This window comes from Bombus pyrosoma, linkage group LG6 (assembly GCF_014825855.1).
Source record: "Bombus pyrosoma isolate SC7728 linkage group LG6, ASM1482585v1, whole genome shotgun sequence".
NCBI lineage: Eukaryota > Metazoa > Arthropoda > Insecta > Hymenoptera > Apidae > Bombus > Bombus pyrosoma.
In genome coordinates, this window is record NC_057775.1 from 5,290,316 (window position 1) to 5,314,066 (window position 23,751).

The following is a 23,751-nucleotide window of genomic DNA, read 5'->3' on the forward strand; positions in this document are numbered from 1 at the left end:
TGAGCACTCGCTTGCAATGACACGCAAGACAAAAATCGCTTGTCTGCATGGGACCTTAAAGGCCGTTCTCAAACACATAGACAAACCGATCCGCGCGTTTAGAATAGTGGGCCGTCGAGAGTAATCTCGTTAGCGAACGAGATGGCTTTGGAGGACAGAGGGAAGACAGTTCGAGGCAAGAAAGAGTCAAGAAGAAACGATAGAAAGAATATCCGACGGCAGATCGAGGGAAATGGAAAATAAAAGGGAGTAAGAAAAAAGGCGGGCAAACGCTGTAATCGTTCCCTAATGCTTCTACGCTAACGAAAGTCTCTCCTCCACGTTCTCTTTTAGATACTCTGTCGCCATCGCTTCGCAAGCTAATGCAGCGGAAGTAGACTTTCAACTATATTACCTTTAATCGCATCGACGTTCCGCTTTGCACGTCGCTGCACCGTAATTTTGGGTTGAATTCTCGGTTTACAGGCTGACGTCCTTCTTCTATCTCGAATCGTTCGTATCCTGTCCTCTCGTTCGTAGCACGAATTTCCACTGTGGTCACGATAGGATCAAGAGCAACCGTTAGAAACACTCGTTGGTTTAAATAGACGGTCCGTGAGTCTCGTAAATACGACTGACGATAGATAATCGTACACCTACAACGAAATGAAAACTTTTTCATCAGTGAGCTATATTAAGATTTGAATAGAGTTCGAGATGCGTGAATCGGTTTTTAGCGATTCTATTTGGGGATTATACGTAAACTAAATATGCGCGTACGATCGTGCCTTTGTCTATACAAGTCGTTCCACGTAATTAAAATAAGGTGCGAAATATTTTATTTAGCTTTGTTATCTCGTATGATTTATGAAAGTGTACTTGTACTTAAAGGGTTAAACATAGTGTAGCAGGCACGCACGAACGGTGATTAAGAATCTGCAAGTTGTAGTTGACTTCGTGAACCTGATGTCTGATTAGTATTTCAAGAGGACTGTCGCGCGATATCTCCGACAGTGTCCTGTTAGGCTGTTATTAATGTTACTACGTGTGATTTCTTGGATTGGAAACTTTGTATTATAGTTTCTTCGTGATAAATTGTACTTTTACCCGGAAGAGTTACAGCGTACATTTCAGCTGTCTTGTTTGATTCGCGTGCCGTATGAAATATGAAATTATCATAAGGTACCTTTTCGTGTTTCGTAACTTATAGGAAAGTTTGAGTATCATTTATGACAAAGTATAATGTAAATATTCAGCGGTTAAAGACGATAGGAAAAATATACCGACCGGAGGTATATCGTCGAGATCTTTTCAATACCAATTTCTTCAAAGTTGAAAAGTAGCTGATATATTTACGACATTTTGTAAAAAAGCAAAGGATTGTCTTTTTACATTTTACATACATTTTGTATAAAAACTAAGGAAAGCAAATATTTATGAGGATAATGTAAAATTAAATAGAACATTGTTTGCTTATATGAAATTCTTTATTTTAAATGAGCAAATACAATTTGTATAGAATTTGAAATTACTCTCCTAAAAAATATGACTCGTGCATACGAGTATCTATATTATTCTTACTTCTACTTGTAGTTTTTATTATACAGCGTGCTCATACAGTATTATTTTTACGTATTTCTTAAACATCAATTCCAACTGACAAATATAGTATCATTTGTATAATTAACGTGAATAATAGTGGCATACCTGTTACTCCAATAACAAAATAACGCGTTATTAACACTGTCAGGTACAATGAATTCTCTATCAGTGATACAAACGGAATGGATAATTCAATAGTGCTCGAATATTGCACGCTGCAATGTGATACTGGCATCACGTGTAGTTTAAATTAAGCAAAAGGACAATAAATCAGTTTTAGGTCCAATAACGTTTTGATTCGAAAACCAGCTCCCCGATATAACTTAACGATGTTCATAAAATAGGTTTCAGCTAGATACCTTGGCAATCTGTGCCTCGTTTGCATATTGATAATAAATGGTTAATTGTCATCATAAGTTAGAATATATCTAAAACTAATAGATTTCTAGAGTAACGCATGGTAACACTAGTTGATCGTAACTCTAACAATTAATAGGTTCAGATAATTACTCTTACACATAACGTTCTCGTGTATGAAATATCGCTTTGCTTAACTGTATTTTATTCTTATTAGATTTATTTTAATTTTAAGTCTGTCTTACATATTTATTTCTCAAACTTTATTTTGTAATACATTTGTATAGTTTATCGTTTCTCCTTTTTGTTATTTATTATTCCTATTAATATATTCTTCTCTATTGAGTATTTTGTACATAATTAATATTCCTATAGTACAAATATCGATGGTTAATATGCAAGCTTGTTATTGATAAATAGGTTTTGTTGAAACAGATCTTATTTATATGCTACGCATTTGTTTAAAGTGGAGGAAACATTGATTCGTACTAGTCAAAAGTGATTATGACTAATTTTTAAAAATACCCTGTTCTGCGCCAGCGTGAATCTGTACTTTTAGTTGGTTTAACGCTGCTCTGTTGATATTTAAAGATATGAAAGTTGTGATTAAATAAAAATCACTAATGTAAAGTCAATTTTTAGACGAGTTATAGAATTTTCTTTCTTCACATCGTTGTCATGGATTTATTCCAACTTTCGGCTTTTTGCCTGCATTATGCTCTATAATACGCGAAATTAATATGTATTTTCTTGAGCCACGCCATCGCCTTGACAGCGTTCTCGAACGGCACGTTTGAAAAAGTTCTGCGTATACATCGAATATTAATGTCCAAACAAGCTCCGCGTGTATGAACATAAGAAGGTTCTAAAATTCATGAAAATTCATCGACGTATGTAAGGATAAGTGGGAGAATGAAAAAGGAAAAGAAGGAAAGAATGAATTTCGCATAAAACGCGTGTTCTGCTTCATTTTACTTTTTTTTGGGGGGGGGGGAGTGTTCATCGAATTAATACGATGCAATGGAATGAAATAATTAACATCGAGATGAGCAGATATGTTAATTATGCAAAATGATTTTACGATTTATCCTCTTCGTTTAAATCGTTCTACGTAAAATAACGTTAAAATATGAAACTATTGCTATTATCGTGGCATTAAATCGGAATTATGTAGTATAATAAATTTTGTTTCATTCAAATATATTCAACTTTAATTATCAGTAAAATAAATTCAATAAAATGTTGCGCTAATAAACTATTTACACCTACTTAATTATGATAGTGATCAATAAATTATTAAAATAATAAACTGTAAAATAATAGTTCAATATATATTATTTTGCTATGAAGATTACCAAGTTTTAAACTTTGTTTTTGTACATAAAACAATACGTTATATGAAGCAGTCAATTATATGACATTTTCTGTAGCAAATATGGGTTCTTTGAAACGTTGTAACATAATTTTATTTTGTTATAATCATAAAATGCAGTTAATTATATATCATAGAAATTTACTATACATGTACAAAATAAATTTAATGCGCTTCAACATCTGTATGAAATTTTATGCAGGTGTCATAGATTACATTTCTATATTACAAAGTTTTATCATTAAACTCTATTAGTGTGTAATGAGTTTAAAATTATAAAATACAGAAGATGATCGTGTCAAAAATATACAATTTTACGAGTTATATTATTATTTTGTTAAGTTGTTTGTAACACATACACAAATATTCTCTTGTAATTCTCATACGGTGAAATAATTGCCCCGAAGGGAGCCGAGTTTGCGTACACTGAAATGACGAAAGTTCTTTCTAAAGTGGCAAAGTTTTATTCATCAGGAAGTTGGGTAACTTTGCCAGCAATTATGAAGCAGCAAAAATAAATGGATCGAAGACTATTCTCGATTTTATAATCAACCAACTGCGAGATATTTAAAGATTTTTCATACAATTGCAACGATCAAGTATCGATTGTTCCCAGCTTGTGTAAATGCAATAATTTCGTTTTAGAAAAACAAAAGTAAAGATCTAGATTAGTCAACTTTATTGTTAATAGTGAAATATTCAACGCCGTGCCTTTCATTTCTGTTTAAAATAAATTCAATGAAAATTGAATTAAAATAGATATTGGAGGATTGGTAACAAACGAGAAAATATATCAGGCGATAAAACTTGATTAAATCTTTGTTCGAAGAAATGAAGTAGGAAAGTGCTTATTATGTGCTATAACATCTTGTTTCTACACACGTTTCATCTATTTCTTTTATTATAACGAATGCTCCGCTTTCTTAAAAACAAGAGAGAAAGAAACTGGGACGTTATATATTCGCGAGATATATTACATTCCTTGTTACTTCGGAATTTGGGAAATGTTCGCCAAGCATTTAATCCGTTTACAAAAATTTCGGCATTTAGATATCTCCTTCTATGAAATTTTTTACCGAATGCGGAGTCCAAAATTTATGATTTAACAAATCATTTAAAAAATAATTTACGCAAATGACTTCAGCAGGAATTACTTTTCTGTTAACGAGGCAATGCTATACATTGAGTCTGATATATGCATTTTAAATATTAATGCAATTTTTAAATTTATAACGTGTATCAATATTTCTACGTAGTTTATTCTCACGAGCATGCATCTCAAGCTATAGATCTTCCTTAACTACTTCTGTTAACAGAACCTATCGATTCTCAATAACCAATAAGTTACTTAAACCAATTTATGCTGAACATATTTTGATCTAGCATACCCTAAAATGATCAAGACAAATGGTTCAAAAAGCTATTAGGACACTTATGTTAATTTATAGGAATCTTTTATGAACATATTATGTGCGTTATACAAAACATTTTGAAACGTTTTGAAATTTTATTAGCACTGTGATAGGATACGACTGTCATAATTATATCGATAAAGTTTAAAAGAAGTATGAAAATGTGCACGAAAGCTGCGACGTATTTATTGAAAACATAAATTTCATAGAAACCATAAAAGTATCTTAAAAGCCAATTTTCTCGTATATTAATGAATTTATACATGTTTATATATTTCGGACGATTCGACCTGTATACTATGACTACTTCGTTTACTTATATATTGTATGTGGATTCTCCAACTGTTCGCACTTTTAAATTGTCCATAAATGCATAAACATGTGCGGTTTGATAATAGCCAACTGGTCCATTTATATTTCTTTCGCCACTCTTCGATGATCCGGGTACACAATCAAGTGTTACTTTAAGAATCCAAGTCTTTTTATCATCATTTGATCGCCGTATCGTTTCAAAGGTTTACGACGAGCAAGGGGTACTTTTATGGATAAAGGAAAACTTACCTCGTAAATCGCAAATCACTGTGTATCGAGACGTTTCATCCTGTGGTGACACAGTTTCTTTTTATCAGCAAAATCCTTAAATCGAAGAATTTTACATGATTCCTGGTTTCCAGTGTTCTCACACGTAGAAACAAACAAACTCTACAACCTTGGAATAAATTAGCGTCTGGAGATCGATTATTTCATTGGGATGTCTCCTTCTTTCATTTATTTCGAGACGGGATACTCAGACTAGACCTATCTTCCATTTGTTTCATTCGAAGTTTTTACATTGTTCTTTTTCAGAGTTATTTTCCAAGACAGCTGACGTTGAAATTAGTATGGATGAAATGTTGAGGACAAGGTCGTCCCGTTTTCTTTGATATCTCCCTCGGTGTCTTCTTTGCATCAAACTTTATTTCGCTAGCCGCACTCCTTTCGTCGTTCGTTACTGTCCCTCGAGGGAACGGACGCGTTAAAGAAACAATCCGTGTACCCGAAATTATTCTGAAATTATTTTACAACTATCTTAAGGCAGATCGACGGTATTTCTGTTTTTTAGATAAGATGTTCCAATGGATTGTACGATGGTGCGATTGTGTAATTTAGTTTCTTGATTAAATATAGGACGATTGTTTCGCTATTTGATCTAAATTGTAATATAACTGCAAATCGCGCGTTCTCGTTCTTATTTTGCTAATATGAGTCTTATGTCTTTCATCTTATTTTTAACGCTTGGTATCATTTTACTCTTACGTTCATCTACGAGACTCGCTAACGAAATTTGTACAGGAAAATCTTGAAATACTCTATTAACCGTAGCGGCTTTGATACAAGGACGATGTTGGTCTCCGATAACAAATCACATATACCCACACAATGTTCTCGCCACAGCGTAATTGCATTGCTTTTGACTGAATTAACGAAAGAATCACCTTGTACAAGTCTTTCGAATCGCACGGTATCACCGCTGCAAAATTGTCGTGACGTTGTACCTCTACCGGACTTAAATCATGACTAGGCAAGGAAGAACTTCATTTGCCATGGAGAAGACGGAAGAGACATAAACTATTCGCATGAAAGTGGTAGTAGAGCTTAGCAATCCTCCCTCGCGATTTCTTCTACTTGCAATATTCTCTTCCTCCTTTGTATCTTGCCTATTGCCGTCGATTTACGCAAAGATGCAAGAAAGCAAATGATCGTATTCTTTCAAGGCGGATAGACACGGAGCCTCGAACTCTTGCGTCTTGGGGATAATTCGTACGGCACTGCAAATATCGTATGATAAGGAAACAAATTGTTGCGGTGAACGTTGGCAAGACTGGAAGCGTTCTCGGTGTTCTTCATCGCTCACATCTTGTTTCTGTACACCATGGAAACCTTAGTCGATTTAATTACAAGCCCAGGCTGCTGTACCTGGAATTAGAGATGAAGATTTCCGAGTACGAAATAACGATTCTTGAAATTGAACGTGAACCGATTGCAATGTGCGTCACGGGGGCCTCATAAATTTCAAAGTTATATTCGAAGAACAGGAAGAATGTAAACCAATTAATATCGGAGGGAAAATTCGTGCGTTTAAAAACACGTGATATAATCTTAGGTTCGTACGGTATAGCATAGTACAGGAAATAAAATTGCCGGAAGGGAAAAGCAACGATATCGCGCACATAGAAAATTGGAGATTTTTTTTAAGATCGTTCCGTGTCTAGAAAACTTGTTTAAATAAGCAAGTGTCAGGCTTTGAAATATATTACGTGGGTATGTTCCACGTGTGATCTCATCGTACGTGTTTGTTCGTAAATATAGGTGTAAGATAGAAAAAGATAGAAGAAACGTGATACGAAACGAAGTACAGAAATATGGAAACGGTAACGTTATACAGAAACAGCCCTGTCACTGGTAAAATAAAGAAGAAGGAGGAATGAGTCGATAGTTGAACAGTAACACAATCCAGGGTCGGTATCGAGATATCCAACGTCTTTTAAACACTTTCTTCTCGTATTACGTTTTTCCTCTTTTCGATGACCTAGCAGGGATGTGAAGAATCTTCGCTTCTTTCTGTATCTTCGTCTTACGTTACTCTCGTAACAGAATGTAACATTTTGAATGCCGTTTCTGAATATCTCGCGTGTCGATCCTCGTCCTATCAAATACGAAGTAAAGTTTGAAAAATATTTTGTTTCTAAAGTTATAACATAATATAATAGCGTCGTTAACCATCTCCGTATCCACGAGCTGATAACCAATAAGTCGGTCTTCAATCAACCTAATCAAGCAGCTATTCCACGACCCAATTCATCGGGACCGCAGAGAAACAGATGATACAATAGGCAGAGACAATGGAGCAGAAACAATAAAAGATCGCGCTAATAAGCCGACTCGACAATGTCTCTACCACGCTTTCGAACCTCGCATGCGTGATCGCATCGCGATCGCACGGGCAAAGCGTGAGAAAGAACGGCACTCATCAGGCTGAATTTATCGGCACGAGAAGTAAGCGAATATATCGAAGCGGAGAACGAATCAGCGAGAACAAGCGCGTGTCAAACGCTGGTCGAACGATTTATTATTTTTCACCTGCTTTTCCAGCCACCTCTTTTCCCTCTCCTTGATACTTTATTACGCGAATTCACCAAGAGAGCCTGGCTTCTGTCGCGAGAAGGACGAGTGCTGCGAATACCAAAAGTAAGGAGAGAGGGAGTTAGAAAACGGGAGGGGAGAAGTTGCGCGAGCTTGCGCGCAGCTTTGCTGGTCGACGAACGAAACGAAAGCTTAAGGCTGAACCCGCTAGTCGGCGCTGGGCCACGCCACGCGAAGCGCCTTGTGGTTGCGGAACTTTGCTGAGAGGAGCTGCCAGCGCGGCAACCTCTCGATGCCTCTACGGCGGGCTAATGAAACCTCGAGAGCGCCGCGTTTCCGCCTGAAACTGCCCGCAGACTCGCGACACGCCAAACGTTCCAAAAGATGCGGTACCTCAAGAGAAAATGCCGTTGTCTCCAGCTGAAGATGCACCGTGACCATCAACGGCTGTGATCGTCGACCACCTGTCCGTCATCGATCAGATCGAACAAGTTTTTAAGAGGGTTGAAACATCGTTGAACGGCCGCTCAACGTCGATCAATTGTTTGTCGTTAATCGTTGTTACGACGAACCGACACAATCAAAGTTTGTTGTTTATCAAATTCAAGAAAAAAAAAACGTGAACCAGTTTAGATAGTTTTGGTTATCGTTCTTATCGGGTCATTGTCGTCGAGGAAAGGAAGACAGTGTGACAAAGAGTGTCGTTCGGTCGAAGGTCAGGTTTCTAAAATTCTGGATTATGATCGACGAGCTTGTGGCGGGACCAATAGAACCGGAGGACGCGTTCTTGGATTGTGGTTCGACGAAGCAGTGTCGTCAGTCGTCGCGGAGAGATCAACGAAGTTGCGGCTTCCGGTGAGACCAAACGAACCACTCGATTTAAGAAGACGAAGGAAATTTCTAGTCATCGTTGGAACGAGTTTCGCGAATCAACATATCAAGTAGCAACGATTGAGTGTGTAAAAAAAGTTTCGTAATCGACGTTATCCTTTATCTTCGAAATGAGCTTTGGTAAACCTTGGAGACGCTCCTCTCAGTTTTGTCGGAATAATTCGTGGCCTTGCAACCGGAGCATGCGACAGAAGGGCTGTTCTTTATTATTTTCCCCGGAGCCCCGACTGACATCTTTTTTCCAAGAACGTGTCATCCGTGACTCCTTCTAAAGCCCATTCCAATCCATTACAATCATCCCCTCAGGCATACTAACGTAACTGAAGATTTCATTAGAAGAGCAAGCGAAAAGAGAAGAAAAAATAGGAAAGAAAAAAAGAAAAAAGAGCCAGAGGGCGAAGAGGGAAGGAGAAAAAAGGAAGAGGAGCAGAGAATTACGGGTGGCGACGGGTTCGTTCCCCCCCGTTGAACCAACTTAACGCAATAAAGTAAGCGTACGGTTGGCGAAGAAGAGAGTCGTCTTTGCAAGAAGACGAAGGAGATTCCTGAAGGCGGTGCGTGTCCCGCGGCAAAGTAAAAAGGCGGCCGCACCGTTTTCTTCCTAATTACGATATTATCGAGCACGCTGGTTGGCGGGTCCAAAAACGTAGAGTATTTTTAATACACACACACAGAGGCAGGCGCGTGGCGCGCGTTATATGTACGCGTGCGTGCCGTGTCCCAGGTGGCTGGTAATTAAGTGTAGAATTTAATCGACGTTTACCGTTTTAACCGTTTGAGCAAGGGCGAAGAGAAAAAGACGACGAAGCGTGGTCCAACTTATGAATAGAAACCGATCTTTTCAACGTCGCGGTCCAACTAGTAGTGGCATAGTTTTATCGATCGTTTTCGTGCAATCCGTTCTTGTGTGCGTATGTACCTCGTGTGAATCGGCGAAACGCGTTATTTTTTACGATTCCATCGCCAAAAGTCTCGCGAATGGAGCATAGAACGTGCTAGAGTTATGTACCTGTATCGTTAAGTATCCGTTGCGTGGACGAGTGTAGTTTGTATCTCGTCGTGAAATTGTCGCGCGCGACGAACGATTTAAACCGAATTGGCCACGAACTAGCTGCGTCTCTCTGATTTGTGATGCGAGAGAAACGAGGAAAGAGGGAGGAAATATAGAAAAAGGCTGGTTATTCAAGACTGAACGTTTCGCAAGCGTGGAAAGTCAGGAAAAAACGACAGCGTGACGCTGGTGAATTTGAAAAGTGGCCTGCCCTCTGTCGATCGAGGAAAGGTGAAAATCGATGAAGAAACTCGGTATGTGCGATCGAGCAAGGCATTAGCTATGACGACCTCGAGCAGATACAGCAGTTACAACTGTCTTACCAGCTGGGACAGCTATGACAGAATACCAAGGTAGTAGAATGATATTTTATATACGACGAGATTTTCCATTATGGGATTAGCTTGTTTGAAATGGCTCACACTTTTAAGCGAGACACATGATTCACGCCACAAGCATCAGATTCTCGTTGGAAACGATGCTTTCTCCGAGCTATCCGTGAATTATTGAAACGAGTGTTGCCTGGTTTAGCCTTGTCCATGTCGAGTTCTGCTTTTGCTGTTACAATTGCTGAATTGATTAATATATATTTTATTTATGACAACAGGCAACTCTGTTTTCTATGTACAAAATATTTCGCTTCTCGCTGCTTTTGATAATACAGCGTCACTGATTGAGTATTAACTGATAGCATATTAATTTTATTTACATATAATGTATATAATATAATATGATTGTTACCTTATTTGCGACAATAGAAAGTAATTAGTACGTTTTTGTTCTCTGTAGTTTTTGACAGTACAGAGTTCTGGAACTAAAAGAATACTAATTTCGGTTACGAAATGAAATAGTTTCGAATACAAACGTATGTTATAACGAAAAATATTTTAGAAACTTATATTACAATAAATTGGAGAACAATGTGTGAGCAAATTTTTCGATTATATATATACCATTTATTGGATGAAGTCATTGAATTTGTTGTCTTTCAGAATATATAATAAATAAACATTTGGAAATAGCAATACATTAAAACACAAAACTGAATAAATATAAGTATACTTTTCAATAAAGCGTGAATATGAATACAAATATGAGATATTGAAATGCAGTGTATTCGTAGAATACCTATTACTTTCATAAATATTTTATTCCAACGTATAATAATGTTAATTTAGAAATAAACAATGCATATTTCACACGATCTATGGAAACATAATGAAAGTAATTTTAAATACTGTTATCAAATGATTACTGTAGAAAATGAACGGTAGACAGCTTATTAAACTTTATTGATTGAACAATTACTAAAAACTACAAATACAATCAATGAATGAGATACAGCAATGTTCAATCTTTTTTCTATTTTTTTTTTTCAAACGTGTCAAAATTTCATGCAACCAGGATACGATACATTTTACCCAGGCGTGTTTCTTTCACCTTTCCAGGCAAGGAATGTAAATTAGCTCGTAGATTTTCACAGACACTTAGGTTTTATCGGGTACACTCTCGAATCTGACGCGCAGCTTAAGCAGGATTACATACTTTTTACAGTGGAACAATGGTAATTCAATTACAAAATAATCTGTTTCTCAACATAAAGTCAATAAAAGGACATCAGGGGAAAAAACGATGCATATATTTCGTTTTTAGGTAAGCACGATTGTGTCCTTTTCTTTTTCCTTCTTTTGATAACTCGAACAACGATTTTGATAACAGAACGCACGAGAAATACAGTTTCACGTGCACGCTATTTCACTGGAGAGAAGGAGATGACTCAGGAGGACAACGTTCACGAAATTGGCTATTGGAATAAAATTGCACGTGTACGTTTCATGTAAGCTAATGTAGTAAAGCTGAACGCAAAGTTCTGCAACTCTTTGGAATTTCAAGTAGCGAAACGCATTTCGAAAGTTCTTTGATCGATTTCTCGATGATTTTCCGAAAAACACTCAGAAGTTTCTTCTCCTCGATCGCTCTCTATCTTTTGAACGTCGTTTAATGAACTTACATTTGTAACAAAAATACAGAAATAAGTAGAAGAAAATGACAGAATAAAGTACGTTTATAAAGATTTTCTTTGTAAAGGTTTCTTCTAGTGTTTCCTAGATTTCTTGGAATATCGTAGCTTTATAAATCGTTCCTCGGAGAATTTATAAAACTGATTAATTTATGAGAAATACTAAGCAGGCAATTACGAATTAGGAGGTAAATCAGCGTCAAATTTATACACAACTGCTACTGTAATAATTGTAAAGAGTAAAAAAGAAATGACCAACTTTGGACGATATAGCCAATCCAAATCGGTCAATTTCATCGTCCCATTTCACTGTCTCGAATACAAATTGGATTTAAAACAATCTTCTTGCCACGAAGCAATTAATCATCTTGTTCGACTCAAGCGTTGCGTTACGCTCGATCTCAGGAACAATTTTTTCTCGCAACTAACATCGAGTACGCAGGAGACATTGTACGTTTTTTCTCTCCTACAATGTCAACGATTCAATTGTTTTAATCACGACAAATCAGTTACTCGATAGTTATACATGTTCAAAGTCTCGTTCAGATTAGTCAGGTTATTTGTATTCAAATTAGCCGAGTTAAAGTAACCTGGCTTCAAGCGAATATCGAATAGGAGATGAAAGAATTGATTATGCGCGCATGTAAATTATCATGATATTAATTATAATGATATATACAAAGTACGAATTAACGGAAAAATCAGAAAAAATTGACTCGCTTTAGGAAGTCAATATTGGCAGGTACGAAATTGGACTGTTCCTTTTAGGTCAAAGGATAGTTGAAATCGTCTCAATTTTACAGGAAAACACAGTCAGGTAAAACGACAAGTTTACATTGGTAAAGCGTTCCAAAGTACTTAAAGTCAACTGACTTGATTAACGAGAGTGAGAGTAGAAATTTTAAAGAATATTTCAAATTAAGTGAAACGAAAATTTTACATCGGTAAAGTGTTTTAAATTAACGTTAAATTAAAGTCGACTAGCTTGATTAATGAGCATGGGAGTAAAAATTTCGAAGAATATTTCAAGCCAAGTAAAATGACTTAGTAAAGTGTTTGAAACTATGTAAATTCAACCGACTCGATTAACGAGGATAAGAATAAAAATTTTAAAGGATATTCCAAATTAAGCAAATAACAGTGTAATAAAAAAAAATTAAGAGGTTTGAAATTACTTGTAATAGAGAGAATGAAGTTTTATATCCAAAAAATCTGACGCGCTTCCAATATGGATTTCAATACACGATAGTTTAATCGACGACGAATTCGATTACCAATGATCCGTATTTTTACCGACAAGTCTAATTTCATTTTCAATCGCGTCGTTTTCGCAACCAATTTCCAGTCGCATGATCTTCACGTTCGATCCCCATGTTTCTTCGTCGGTGAACTTCGTGGCGAAAACTTTGATAGAATCAATTCTTACAACAGCCGAATCGGGAAGTTCTCGAATATAATACTACCATGAAGGATTTGTAAAGGAACTAGATACTCGTGTATATTGCAGTAGAAATAACAGTTGGGTGATAGAAGTTTGAAAAAGTAGATTGTAGTATTGAACGTGTTCGATAGTTTGATTTTCCACGGGGAAGGTTTCGATTGTTCGTCAAACTACGATCAAAACATAGAAACTAGAAATTGTTGGAATGCAATGGTAAACTTTATTTTAAGATATTAACAAAAATTTTCCATCCTATATTTACCCTTAGTATCCTGTAGTTTTGTATGCTACATTTATTAACATTCTATATTATTCGTTAGTATTCTATATTTATCCTATATTTCAATCTCTATATTTTCTATCAGTGCTGAGGTTGTACGAGAAATCTTTCTGTTCGAAAGCTTTCTACGACCAGAAGGCGATAGGATATTTCTTAAAAAGTATTAATATCTATGAACTATAAATCAGATTACATGGACTGCATTGATAGATTAAAAAAGTAAAATCATAATATGATTCAGTATTGGTGTTTATTAAATAATTAAATAATAAGTAAATTGTTGAGCTTTGCAACGATTAATCTTTGTTTGAAGAGAAAGGTGAGTCTTTGACAGGGGATGAATTCTAATAACTTAGGGGTGGGACTACCATAATTAATAATGGTCTCCAGGCCAGTCTTGTTACCGTCTAACGATACTTTTCAAGGCTTCAATTACAAACCAAAAGATAACGTGTAATAGTACTAATGAAAATCTATTCGAATAAATTTAGTTTCGTAATCTCGACGATTTTCGACATAATGCCAATATGAATTTCCATTCGAATACAACTAGATACGATATGAAATATGTAATTTCCGAATGCTATATTACTCGAACAAATGGTGCACATATGTGCACAGATCTAAATCGCAAGATTTCTGTTCCGCTTGCTGTCAGGAATATTATCTTCATTGCCAGATATTTATGATGCATCGTACCACGATAGAAAGCTTCACGACGACCCTTTCTTATTACGTAGCATAAACGCAATTCACTTTTCGAAACACCAACGATAGAAAACGCTAACCATAGCTCGAAGGAACGAAGTAACCAGAAGGTTTTAGAGTAAAATACAGATTTTTTCAACAGTAAGACAGCTTCGTAAGATTTGGAAATTGCTGTTTTTAGATAGAATTTTATTATGCAATTACACAAAGATCAGCTAATTACTTTAGTTATCTTTCAAATTGTTTCCTACGAGACACATAATATATTCGTAAAATGTGTCTATAAATGTTCGAATACGACTTATTTTTTCTTCTAATAATTTAGTCATTTTTAAAGATCTGAATTAGATGATTATGGAGACCAATACGTGCCATTATGATCCTGGTATACAGTGATCCTTATTAATATCGGAATACCGCGATAGCTCTGTAATTATAAATCGCAATTGTAAACTTCTATATAGATCAACGTTTCTGTTCCACTTGCCTTGTGTCGTCAATAACCGCGAACACGAACGTATCGAATTTATTGAATTAAGATTCGCGAGAAACCTCATCTGCTTATCCTCCAAAGATTGTATACGAAGCTCAAGTCGAGGATTTTCACGGTACCTTGGACAATCGTGGGACAAGTGGTCGGTAAATATTTGATGCGCAATCCTAATTCTGAATTTGTGGGTTCGGCTAACTAAGGGCTCTGTGTATACGCGGCTCACCACTTGGCGCTAAATACATTGACACTGTGCTTAGATCGTTTCGCGTTTAATTCGAGTAAAATTCGCACATATCTTCTGCATGTGACTTGTAATTAAAACCTGGATCTCTATAAGAGATTTAGCATGTTAATAGGATTGCTTTGCAATTGCTTCTCCAATCTCTCGGTAAAGGTTAAGCCGATCGTAATGAAAATGCCTTAGAAGCAATGTTAATCAAATAATCTTATTATTATAACTTCCACTTAACTACGAAATCAAGATACAACCAGCAACGTTATCATTCAAATTTAATATCACAGTCGTAAAGTCGGTCAAAGAATATTCCCTTTAATCTGAACAATTTCAAAATTATTATAGGCGATGAAATTCCAGAGATTCTTAACATTCAACCCTTACGACCTTTCCATAATCTTACAATTTTAGAAAATAGTTTACGCGACCGATGACCCAAATCTGCTAATTGGTAATCAACGACGGTTTACGAGCTCTTTGCAAGCAACGAAACAACTGTGTGACATTTACACGTACCTATATATTCGTTCACGTGCTATAATTCCGTTCCCTGTGCGTTTATTCAATAGTGACATTTCACGTCTCTGGGAAACATTTCGAGGAAGGCACTCAGCCTGATGACAGTCTCAAGTTATGAATCGAGGTTTCACAACTTTAGAATTATATCAAGTAATTAGCGACTATCATTTGTAAAGCGTGCGTGGGTTCATCGAAAGTACGAGAAAATAAATTTGATCAGCTTCCTGAGAAGAATACTTCACGGTGTGCTTCCTTGACGATAATTCGACAGAAATCGAAGAGCGCAAACGAGTTTTCTCTCTCTCTCTCTCTCTCTCTCTCTCTCTCTCTGATGCCGTTTCCAAGTCTAATTAAATGCCGATTAAACCTTTGTACGCTGTTGGAATTATACGCGAGAAGCTTAAGAGTAAATATGAACGAAGAGAAACAATAAAAGGTTTGTCGAAAAGAGTAAGGAAGGTGTGCGATGTAATTAGTCCCGCGTCGCGTCTCAATTTTCGCGCTGGAAATTGACTCGTTAGCAGCTCGAACGCTATGCTACTTTTTCAACTTCTATTATCTAACTTTCATTCTTACGTGTTTCGTAGCTTGCGCAAACGCATTGTAGTTCGATTACGTGGCTTTTACGAGTTTAAAGGGCAACGAGAAGAATAAGAATATAATCAGCGTAGGATTATACAATGTTGTTCTGAGGATAGAGATTAAAAATAGGTTAATGAACCAGTTTCAATACCATTTCTATTACATCTATCGTTATTAAATTAACATTTAGGTTTCTTCGTGAAGGTTAATATACGTGCAATTAATTAAACTCGGACGATGAAGATTGATTTAATTCTATCGCATAGATACAGATCGAGGAGCTTGCATCAGGCAAGGGTTACATATTATTAGACGTAGAGAAAAATTCTGCGCTGCTAGTTTCATACTCTATTATGCTAAAATTCAGATATTCCACTGCCTTTTAACGTATCGATAATTATCGATAATATATAAAACATAATTGCAAATACAATTACAGTTGATAAATTGTATGTTTAACGTTGCACATTCTTTAGATCTCAGCTCAATGAAAATTCAATGACGTTTCGTTAAAAAAGAAAAAATGTTCTTCTATTTTCAATGGGAATATTACAATATGTATAACGTGTAAAAAACGATATCAGAGATTTTTCAGATGAGATTTTACCTTTAACAGGTCACAGTGATTGTAAGAAGTTTGAGAAAATGGGAAGAAAATATTTCTACTTTTGAAGGTAAAGATACGATTCGTTCACGAAGATACGAAAAGTATGCAACTGGAAGCACAGAATCTTTTCCTATATCTAATAAAAACATCCTAAATCGTCATTGCCTATGTGGGATACAAATTAATAACATAATTGAACGCGGATTCGAACGTGGACATGATTTAATTATTGTCCATGATTATTGAAAATGAATATCGATATCCTATTGGGGACGAGGGAAATGGACAATTGTTACTAGCGGTATAATAATATATCCATGGTACACTAGCAATTCAGTTATCTGTTATTAAGTTATAGCATTACAGTTATCGTTATTGAACTTCTAGCAGTAAGAAATAAGAATATCTTAACGCGTTAATGATTCAATCGTTGAATAACACTGTCCAGGTGTAATATTCTATTAACCTAGTAACAGTATCAGTTAATCAAAATTCTTTTAATCATACCGATCACTAGATAAGCAAGATTAATTTCGAATCAAAGCGTACGATTCCATCGTCATTAATGACAGTGAATTATACTGTGCACGATTAAACGGATCGATAAACAGAGCATCGTAATTATCATCATGGGCATAATATTACATCTATGGTTAGCTTATGGCTAGATTCGCTAATGGATTCAAAGGATGCTGGGTTCCGATAATGTTACATTAATCCTCATTATGACTTTTTCTATTATTTTATTTTATTCCAAGTTAATGCTATTTAATCTCAATTCTATTTACTATCAAAGATGATAACAACACGCAGCATGTATATTGGAATTTCAGTTTCTGTTGTTGAAACAAACAACGAATGAAGTGTATTTAATCAGAAGCATCTGAAATTTTGAACATTGTACAATTCTTCAATAATATTAGAAAGCGTGTGAGCGAATTTCATACATAATAACATGAGATATAACTTTCAAATTTAAATTGTACGATGTTGCTGGATTTGGCTGGCGGGTCGCCTAACTTGTCAACACTGTTCTAATCCTACAATCGTGAAATTAAAATAAAAGAATCTGATCGATCATTGTAAGCACGTTTAACTTCATTCATTAATCACGCCACCCTCCATGATTCTTTTAACGAACCGAAAAATATTCTATCATTCTTGCCACTGTATCGATAAATAACGCGTGAATCATTCGTAACTCGGACTACCTTTTAGAATTAACTGTCAGAGTAATTTACACAGATAGCATATTAATTCGCGCTCGTATTAAACGTCAAGGATATCGAATAAATTTGCACCTCACCGCGTACGAAACTCAACAAATAGTAATAACAATCTATAAGCCCCAAAATAATTAATAACGTTATAATTGACCCGGCCTTATTACCAATAAGCAAGCGGATCGCATTATCCGTGTTAGTTACTAAAGCTTTGAACCAGCTTCCCGCGCTTAATTATTCGATTAACCTTCGAAAGACCTTAAGATAATCGAAGTAATTTAAAAGGTGTCTCAACAAAGCACTCCGTGTCCCAAGACGAATAATTGGACGACCAGTTGCTCTCGTCCTTTATCGAATCACGTTTTAAGAAGGCCGCTGTCGCGTAGTTCTTTAACAAGACGCAAAGAGTATCCTCCAAAGAGTTAATAGAATTTCGATAGATTTCGAACACTATTGAGTGCATCTCGATGTTCTAGTCTGTTACGAGCTTCCGACAGCATGGTAACGCAGTTAGAAAGTTACAATTCGGCCATTGATGGAAATTCGAAGCGATGAAATCGAAGACACTCGAGACTGGGAAGAAATACTGGGCAAGTCGAGTGTAATTTTCACTTGCAAATGTTGTTACTTATTCGATCGTTATATATTAATTTGATACGCTGCGAAGCTGCGAAAGGGAAATATTTCATAGGATTTTATTTTAATTTAGGTACACTGGTTTATGAAATATATTGATATTTCATTTACTATATCGAATTTGAATAAGAAGTATAGGTCGTCCGAAAAGTTTCTTTCGTTTTATAAGGAAATAATGGATGCGCAACATTTTCTGGTGTGTATTATTCTATCGAAATACGTATGATCCATTTTGTTCTATCGAAATAAAGATCACAACGTTCGATGGATTAGGTTTCATGTTTGTATAAAGATGCGTCGTTGTAAAAGACGTGTCAGTAAAGGAAAGACACTTTTCGGGCAACCTAATAGAATGTAAATAGAAAATTTGTCACTGTCGTGCAAGATTTTTCAGTGACGTAGTTCAGTATAAAGTATTACGTAAAAGGTGACAACTAATGGTTTTTTTATAATATTTGGTTAAGGAACATTCCACGTAATCTTTAATTATAGACCTGTGAGAGCAATCCAAATTGTTTTGACAACAGATTAGTATAAAGGTGAGAAAATTTTATTTTTAACCTTTTCAAGTACATGCTAGTGATTATATTCACTATGACAATGCTTCGCTAACCAGTGTTATTTTATATAAATTCTGGTAGTGAGCAGATCCAAACGAAAGCTTTTTGATTTATGGTTATTTGTACTTACGATCTTGCGCTGTAATTAAAATTTCTCATCGTTATCAAATAATGAACTAATATAGTTGTATTATGTAACTACATGATCCAAGAATTTAATACGAATAAAAAATTCACAACCTAAGTTTTACGTTGGAATTACTTGAACACGTTATATCTGCAATATAAATGCTCCGAATCTCTAATTCTAATTAAAGTATTATGCTGGAAATACGTAGGAATATGAAATCAGTTTCTCGTTTTAATAAAGTCAACATGGATTTTACCAAAGGCACTTGCATGTTTTTAATAACTGCAAAAATGAAACATTTCAAACTCACTAGCTTGATAATATCAAACATCCATTATTCCTTCGTATCGTCTCCAGCTTTAAAAGGAAAATGAAGAAACAAAAGATAGAGAAAAATGTCAAATAGAAATTGTATTGCGGCATTTTTTATCTTTTTCCGACCTCTCGTTTTCTCTGACAACGATAAATAGAAAGAAACAAAATCGTGCAAGAAGCTTTATCCGCGGACTATCGTCGAACACCAATAATTATTAATCATCATTTTTTACAGATTATTTTAATAATTTATGAACAGGTTAATAATGTTTAAAAACTAATTACACCAGATTATGCCCTACCTTAAAACCATTCAATTCCTGTCTGAACTATTTTTCATACAACAGGCAGTTCGCCAACAATTGAACATTTATTTGAAATTTTAGATTTAAATTAAATTAAAATTGAACGACCTATACGTATACGACATATCGCAGCGAAAGGAGTGAAATTTCTGCATGTGGTTCTAATTCAATAGCTAGAAACTATGTAAATCTCCATTGCTTCGAGCCTAATCAGTAAAAGCACGATCGTTTTCGTTCGAACGAATTGTCAACAGCAGCGATAAGTAGTGGTGTTTAAATTGGACTTGACATAACGAACGGGAGAGTAATCGCAAACTGTCGTTGTAACGTGAACATAGTCGTTGAAACATAGTTTCTCAGTTATATCCATTGCTTGACTTAATTAATTAAACCTAACCCAGACTCTATTGTTTCTGCAATTGTAAATACCATCGTAGCACAGTTTTCTTACGAAGTGAAACTGTAGGTAACCGCGTGAATGTAAAACGAGTCGTTCCTTGGTTGTTGTAACGCAAATCTCCAACTATCCAAGTCAAACACTTGACTTTCAACCGAGATTTACCTTCTCGTTTCCTGAAAACGTTCCCATTCGATTTCACCTCTCGGAAAAGTATCCAGGTGAAGATGCAGGATTATCGATAAACTGAAGCGATTTATTTTTGCCAGTAGCATAGTATTCGTTAATTATCAGAGAATGTACAGGAGTGGAGAGAGGAAAAATACGAAGATGCTTCACCTTTTACTAGACACAAACAGAAAAATTACTCGTTATGACGTTTATTCGAAGCTTATAGAACCGTGCAAAGGAAATTCTACGGCTTTCTCTTACGAAACACAGTTCATTGAGAGGAACCTTACCTTCTGCGAGTTTGACATAAGTTTTAACGTTGTTTAGATAAAATACTCACAAAATGGTTATTTATTTACATTATTTATTGTATATACGTGTATTATATCGTAATAGTGAACGAAGAAACCTGATGAGAATTTTGGATCTTAATAGCCGAAATAATGGTATAGGAACACTAAATTTACACTTGGAATTAATATTAGAATAATTATATATTTATTTGTTAAACGATTTCAAAGATATTCATCGATACACACCTGCACGCGTCTCAGCACTTTCTTCCATACCCGACTGTTAACCAACTGAACATTTTACATTTACATTTTACACACATAATTCCAAACATTGATATTCACATACGAGTATTACTGCTACGCAGCTAACCTAGTCTAGCACATAAAATTATACGTATCACAAAAAAACCAAATAACTAACTGAGTCATACCAAATAACTTATTACACCAAGATAATTCTTATCGTCCCGCTCGTAGAACGACCCGATAGTAATACGACCCAACTGTAAAGTGGCCGGAGACTGGAAATTAGTTGAAAACGCGATTACTTCGTTCTCTTACTCTTTCGAGCGAAAGCAACGCGTATCATCAAGCAATCGCATGAAACGCAGTTAGTCGAGTTGATGCGGATTGAACGTGGCCGAATTCGGTTGAAACCAGGACCTGCTCGTGCACGAGTCTCTCGTAGTGACGTTGAAGGACTGGCACTGATCGAAATACCTTGTTCGTTTGCAATACCAGTAACCGACAAGTATTTCGACGGAAGTCGATGCCCAATCGCTTCCGAGCAACTGCTAATGAAACATGGTCGAACGTCGAGCAACTGTTGACCGTTGACTCTTCGAACGGAGCAGTAAATTGATGATAAAAGTGACAGTGATCAACCGGGCCGTGGACTCAACGTTTAATTGCCGGAGTATTGGCGTGTGTCGCATCTAAGAGACTATATTGGTCTCGCGAGTCTTAATATATCGCGGTTCTGCTTTAATTCAATGGGAGTCGCTGGTTGTGTTTCGCCAATGTCGTGCTGCTATTCCGCAACGCCGTAATTGCTTCCTTCGTTGCTCGACCTTTCCTTAGTAGCTCTCGTACCGCAACCGACGGGACAGATGCACTTTTGACATGTCGCGAAGATGAGATTAATAAGTGAGATGGATGCTTGACATTTCAACGAGAGATTCTTGCTGTTGGTGGAATTTACATAAAAATGTCACGATATTTTGGGTTTAAAGAATGTAAGTCGTTGGATTTTATCCTAGAACTAACGGTGAGGTAACAAGTCATATTTTATTCTATGGAAATCTGTCATATTTTTCATATGAAAGTAATTTTCAAGTTCATACGTCATCGATTAATTTCATATTAACAAAATTGTCCTTCTATGCAATTTTGAGAACTAGATATATATCTTTCACCCTCTTGTAACTTTTTATTGATTGCATCTTATAATATTAAAATTATAAAAGATACTGAAATATTCCTTGTCTTGACAATTACAACCTTGCTTTTTGCAATAGTTCAATTATATTTTTGAGTTATAATCCTCCGATTAGTAATTTTGTTTTGAAACTACCCTTATTTCTTCAACATCTTTTCAATCACAATTTGTATATAATATTTGTAAGTAAACCAACGTGTACTTTTGTTACGTAATTAATAATAATGAAAAATCAGATATTCAACCAGACAAATATTCTTCGTATGATCTTTAAATATGAATCAATATAATTTCATTTTCCGATTGGAAATTCGTTTTTGTACTTTCTCCGCTGCCCTTGTTGATCCACGGTCATTTAATGTAAAATAGCATATAATGTAAAATAATGTAAAATACCTACATGTATCATTATTTCGTCTTGTATTATCGAGTGCCTCTCGTATGAAATCGTTAATTCGCATATGTCAACAATACCAAACGATAAAAGTACGTTGAAATATTTTGGATAAAATTCGATAAAAACATCAAACAGGAAATCCGATTATTTTATAAATTACTCGACGTAAACCCGAAATTTTATTACTCGCTAAACATAAATTTCGTGTATAGTGTTACCTATTACGCGTGTATTAAATCTGGAAGATGAAATATATACATCGTTTATTCCAGATTTATCCATTTTCTTTTGAAAAATATATTTCTGGTCATATGATCGCAAAAGTATTACAACAAAAACGAAAGAAATTTCTTCTGCCATTTCGCAATATTGTGTTGTTCGCACTAAAATAACGCAATATTGTTATCCTCTCTCTCTATATATATATACTCTTTTTAATTAAAAACTAATCGTATACGTGTAACGACTGAAGCAAGGTGTTACAGAATATGTGGGAAATATTTACAGAATCGATTTTAAACATGGAAAACGATAAAAAAATTTATGGTGTTTCGTCATTTGGTACTTCTCTTCTCCCATTCCTGATTGTACGATTAATTATATGACTCGGCGTAGATTTTCCCAATCTGTGTCCTTTGTCCATTATCAAGAAAAAAAAAAAAGATGGACAGGAAAAGAATGAAACAAAGATAATCGGATCGCAATGAAAAACGTAGAAGCTTCGATAAGCTTTGATCCGACTACGGTGAACAAACAGGTTCGAAAAACATTGCTTAAAACACTGAAACCAGCTATCAGAGCCGAGTAAAGCTTATCACCGTGAAACGGATGCAATCGTTTTTCAATTGGGATTATGCGATCGTGTTTACACGCGCGACACTTCTCTGCCGTAGGATGTAATTTTCATCGAACGAACCGGCCAACCCTCCTTGAAATTCTATCAATCCCATTAATTACAATATCAGGCGATTTATCCCCTCGTTATCGTTAGCATCGGTAACGAGCACTTGAAATTATGCCGCGATAATCGTATTCGTTCAAGGTTTTCGCTAGTTTCCGCAAATTTACGAGTTCATCCCGCCTTTCGTTTTACCGTAGATCGTACTTACTCGGTTTTTAGGTTTACCATTTGGCTAAGCAAAAATAGGGTGAAAACGAAAGCTCGATGTTTTGTTCCATCTGCGAAACCGACCACTATCGATCAAGTTAAT

At 35.6% G+C, this 23,751-nt stretch overlaps 1 protein-coding gene across 12 annotated transcripts in view; it reads left to right on the top strand.

Annotated features, from left to right (window-relative positions):
- Positions 1-23,751, top strand: part of LOC122568223 (potassium channel subfamily T member 2) — a 203,790-nt gene that overhangs the window by 95,729 nt on the left and 84,310 nt on the right. The window contains exon 1 of one of the 12 annotated variants that reach the window (XM_043727724.1): positions 8,082-10,140. The exons of the other annotated variants lie outside the window; for them this stretch is intronic. Coding sequence (XP_043583659.1) covers positions 10,070-10,140 — 71 coding nt within the window. The 5' untranslated portion in view covers positions 8,082-10,069. Of the gene's footprint in view, positions 1-8,081; positions 10,141-23,751 lie in introns of those variants that run through there. 12 annotated transcript variants of the gene reach the window in all.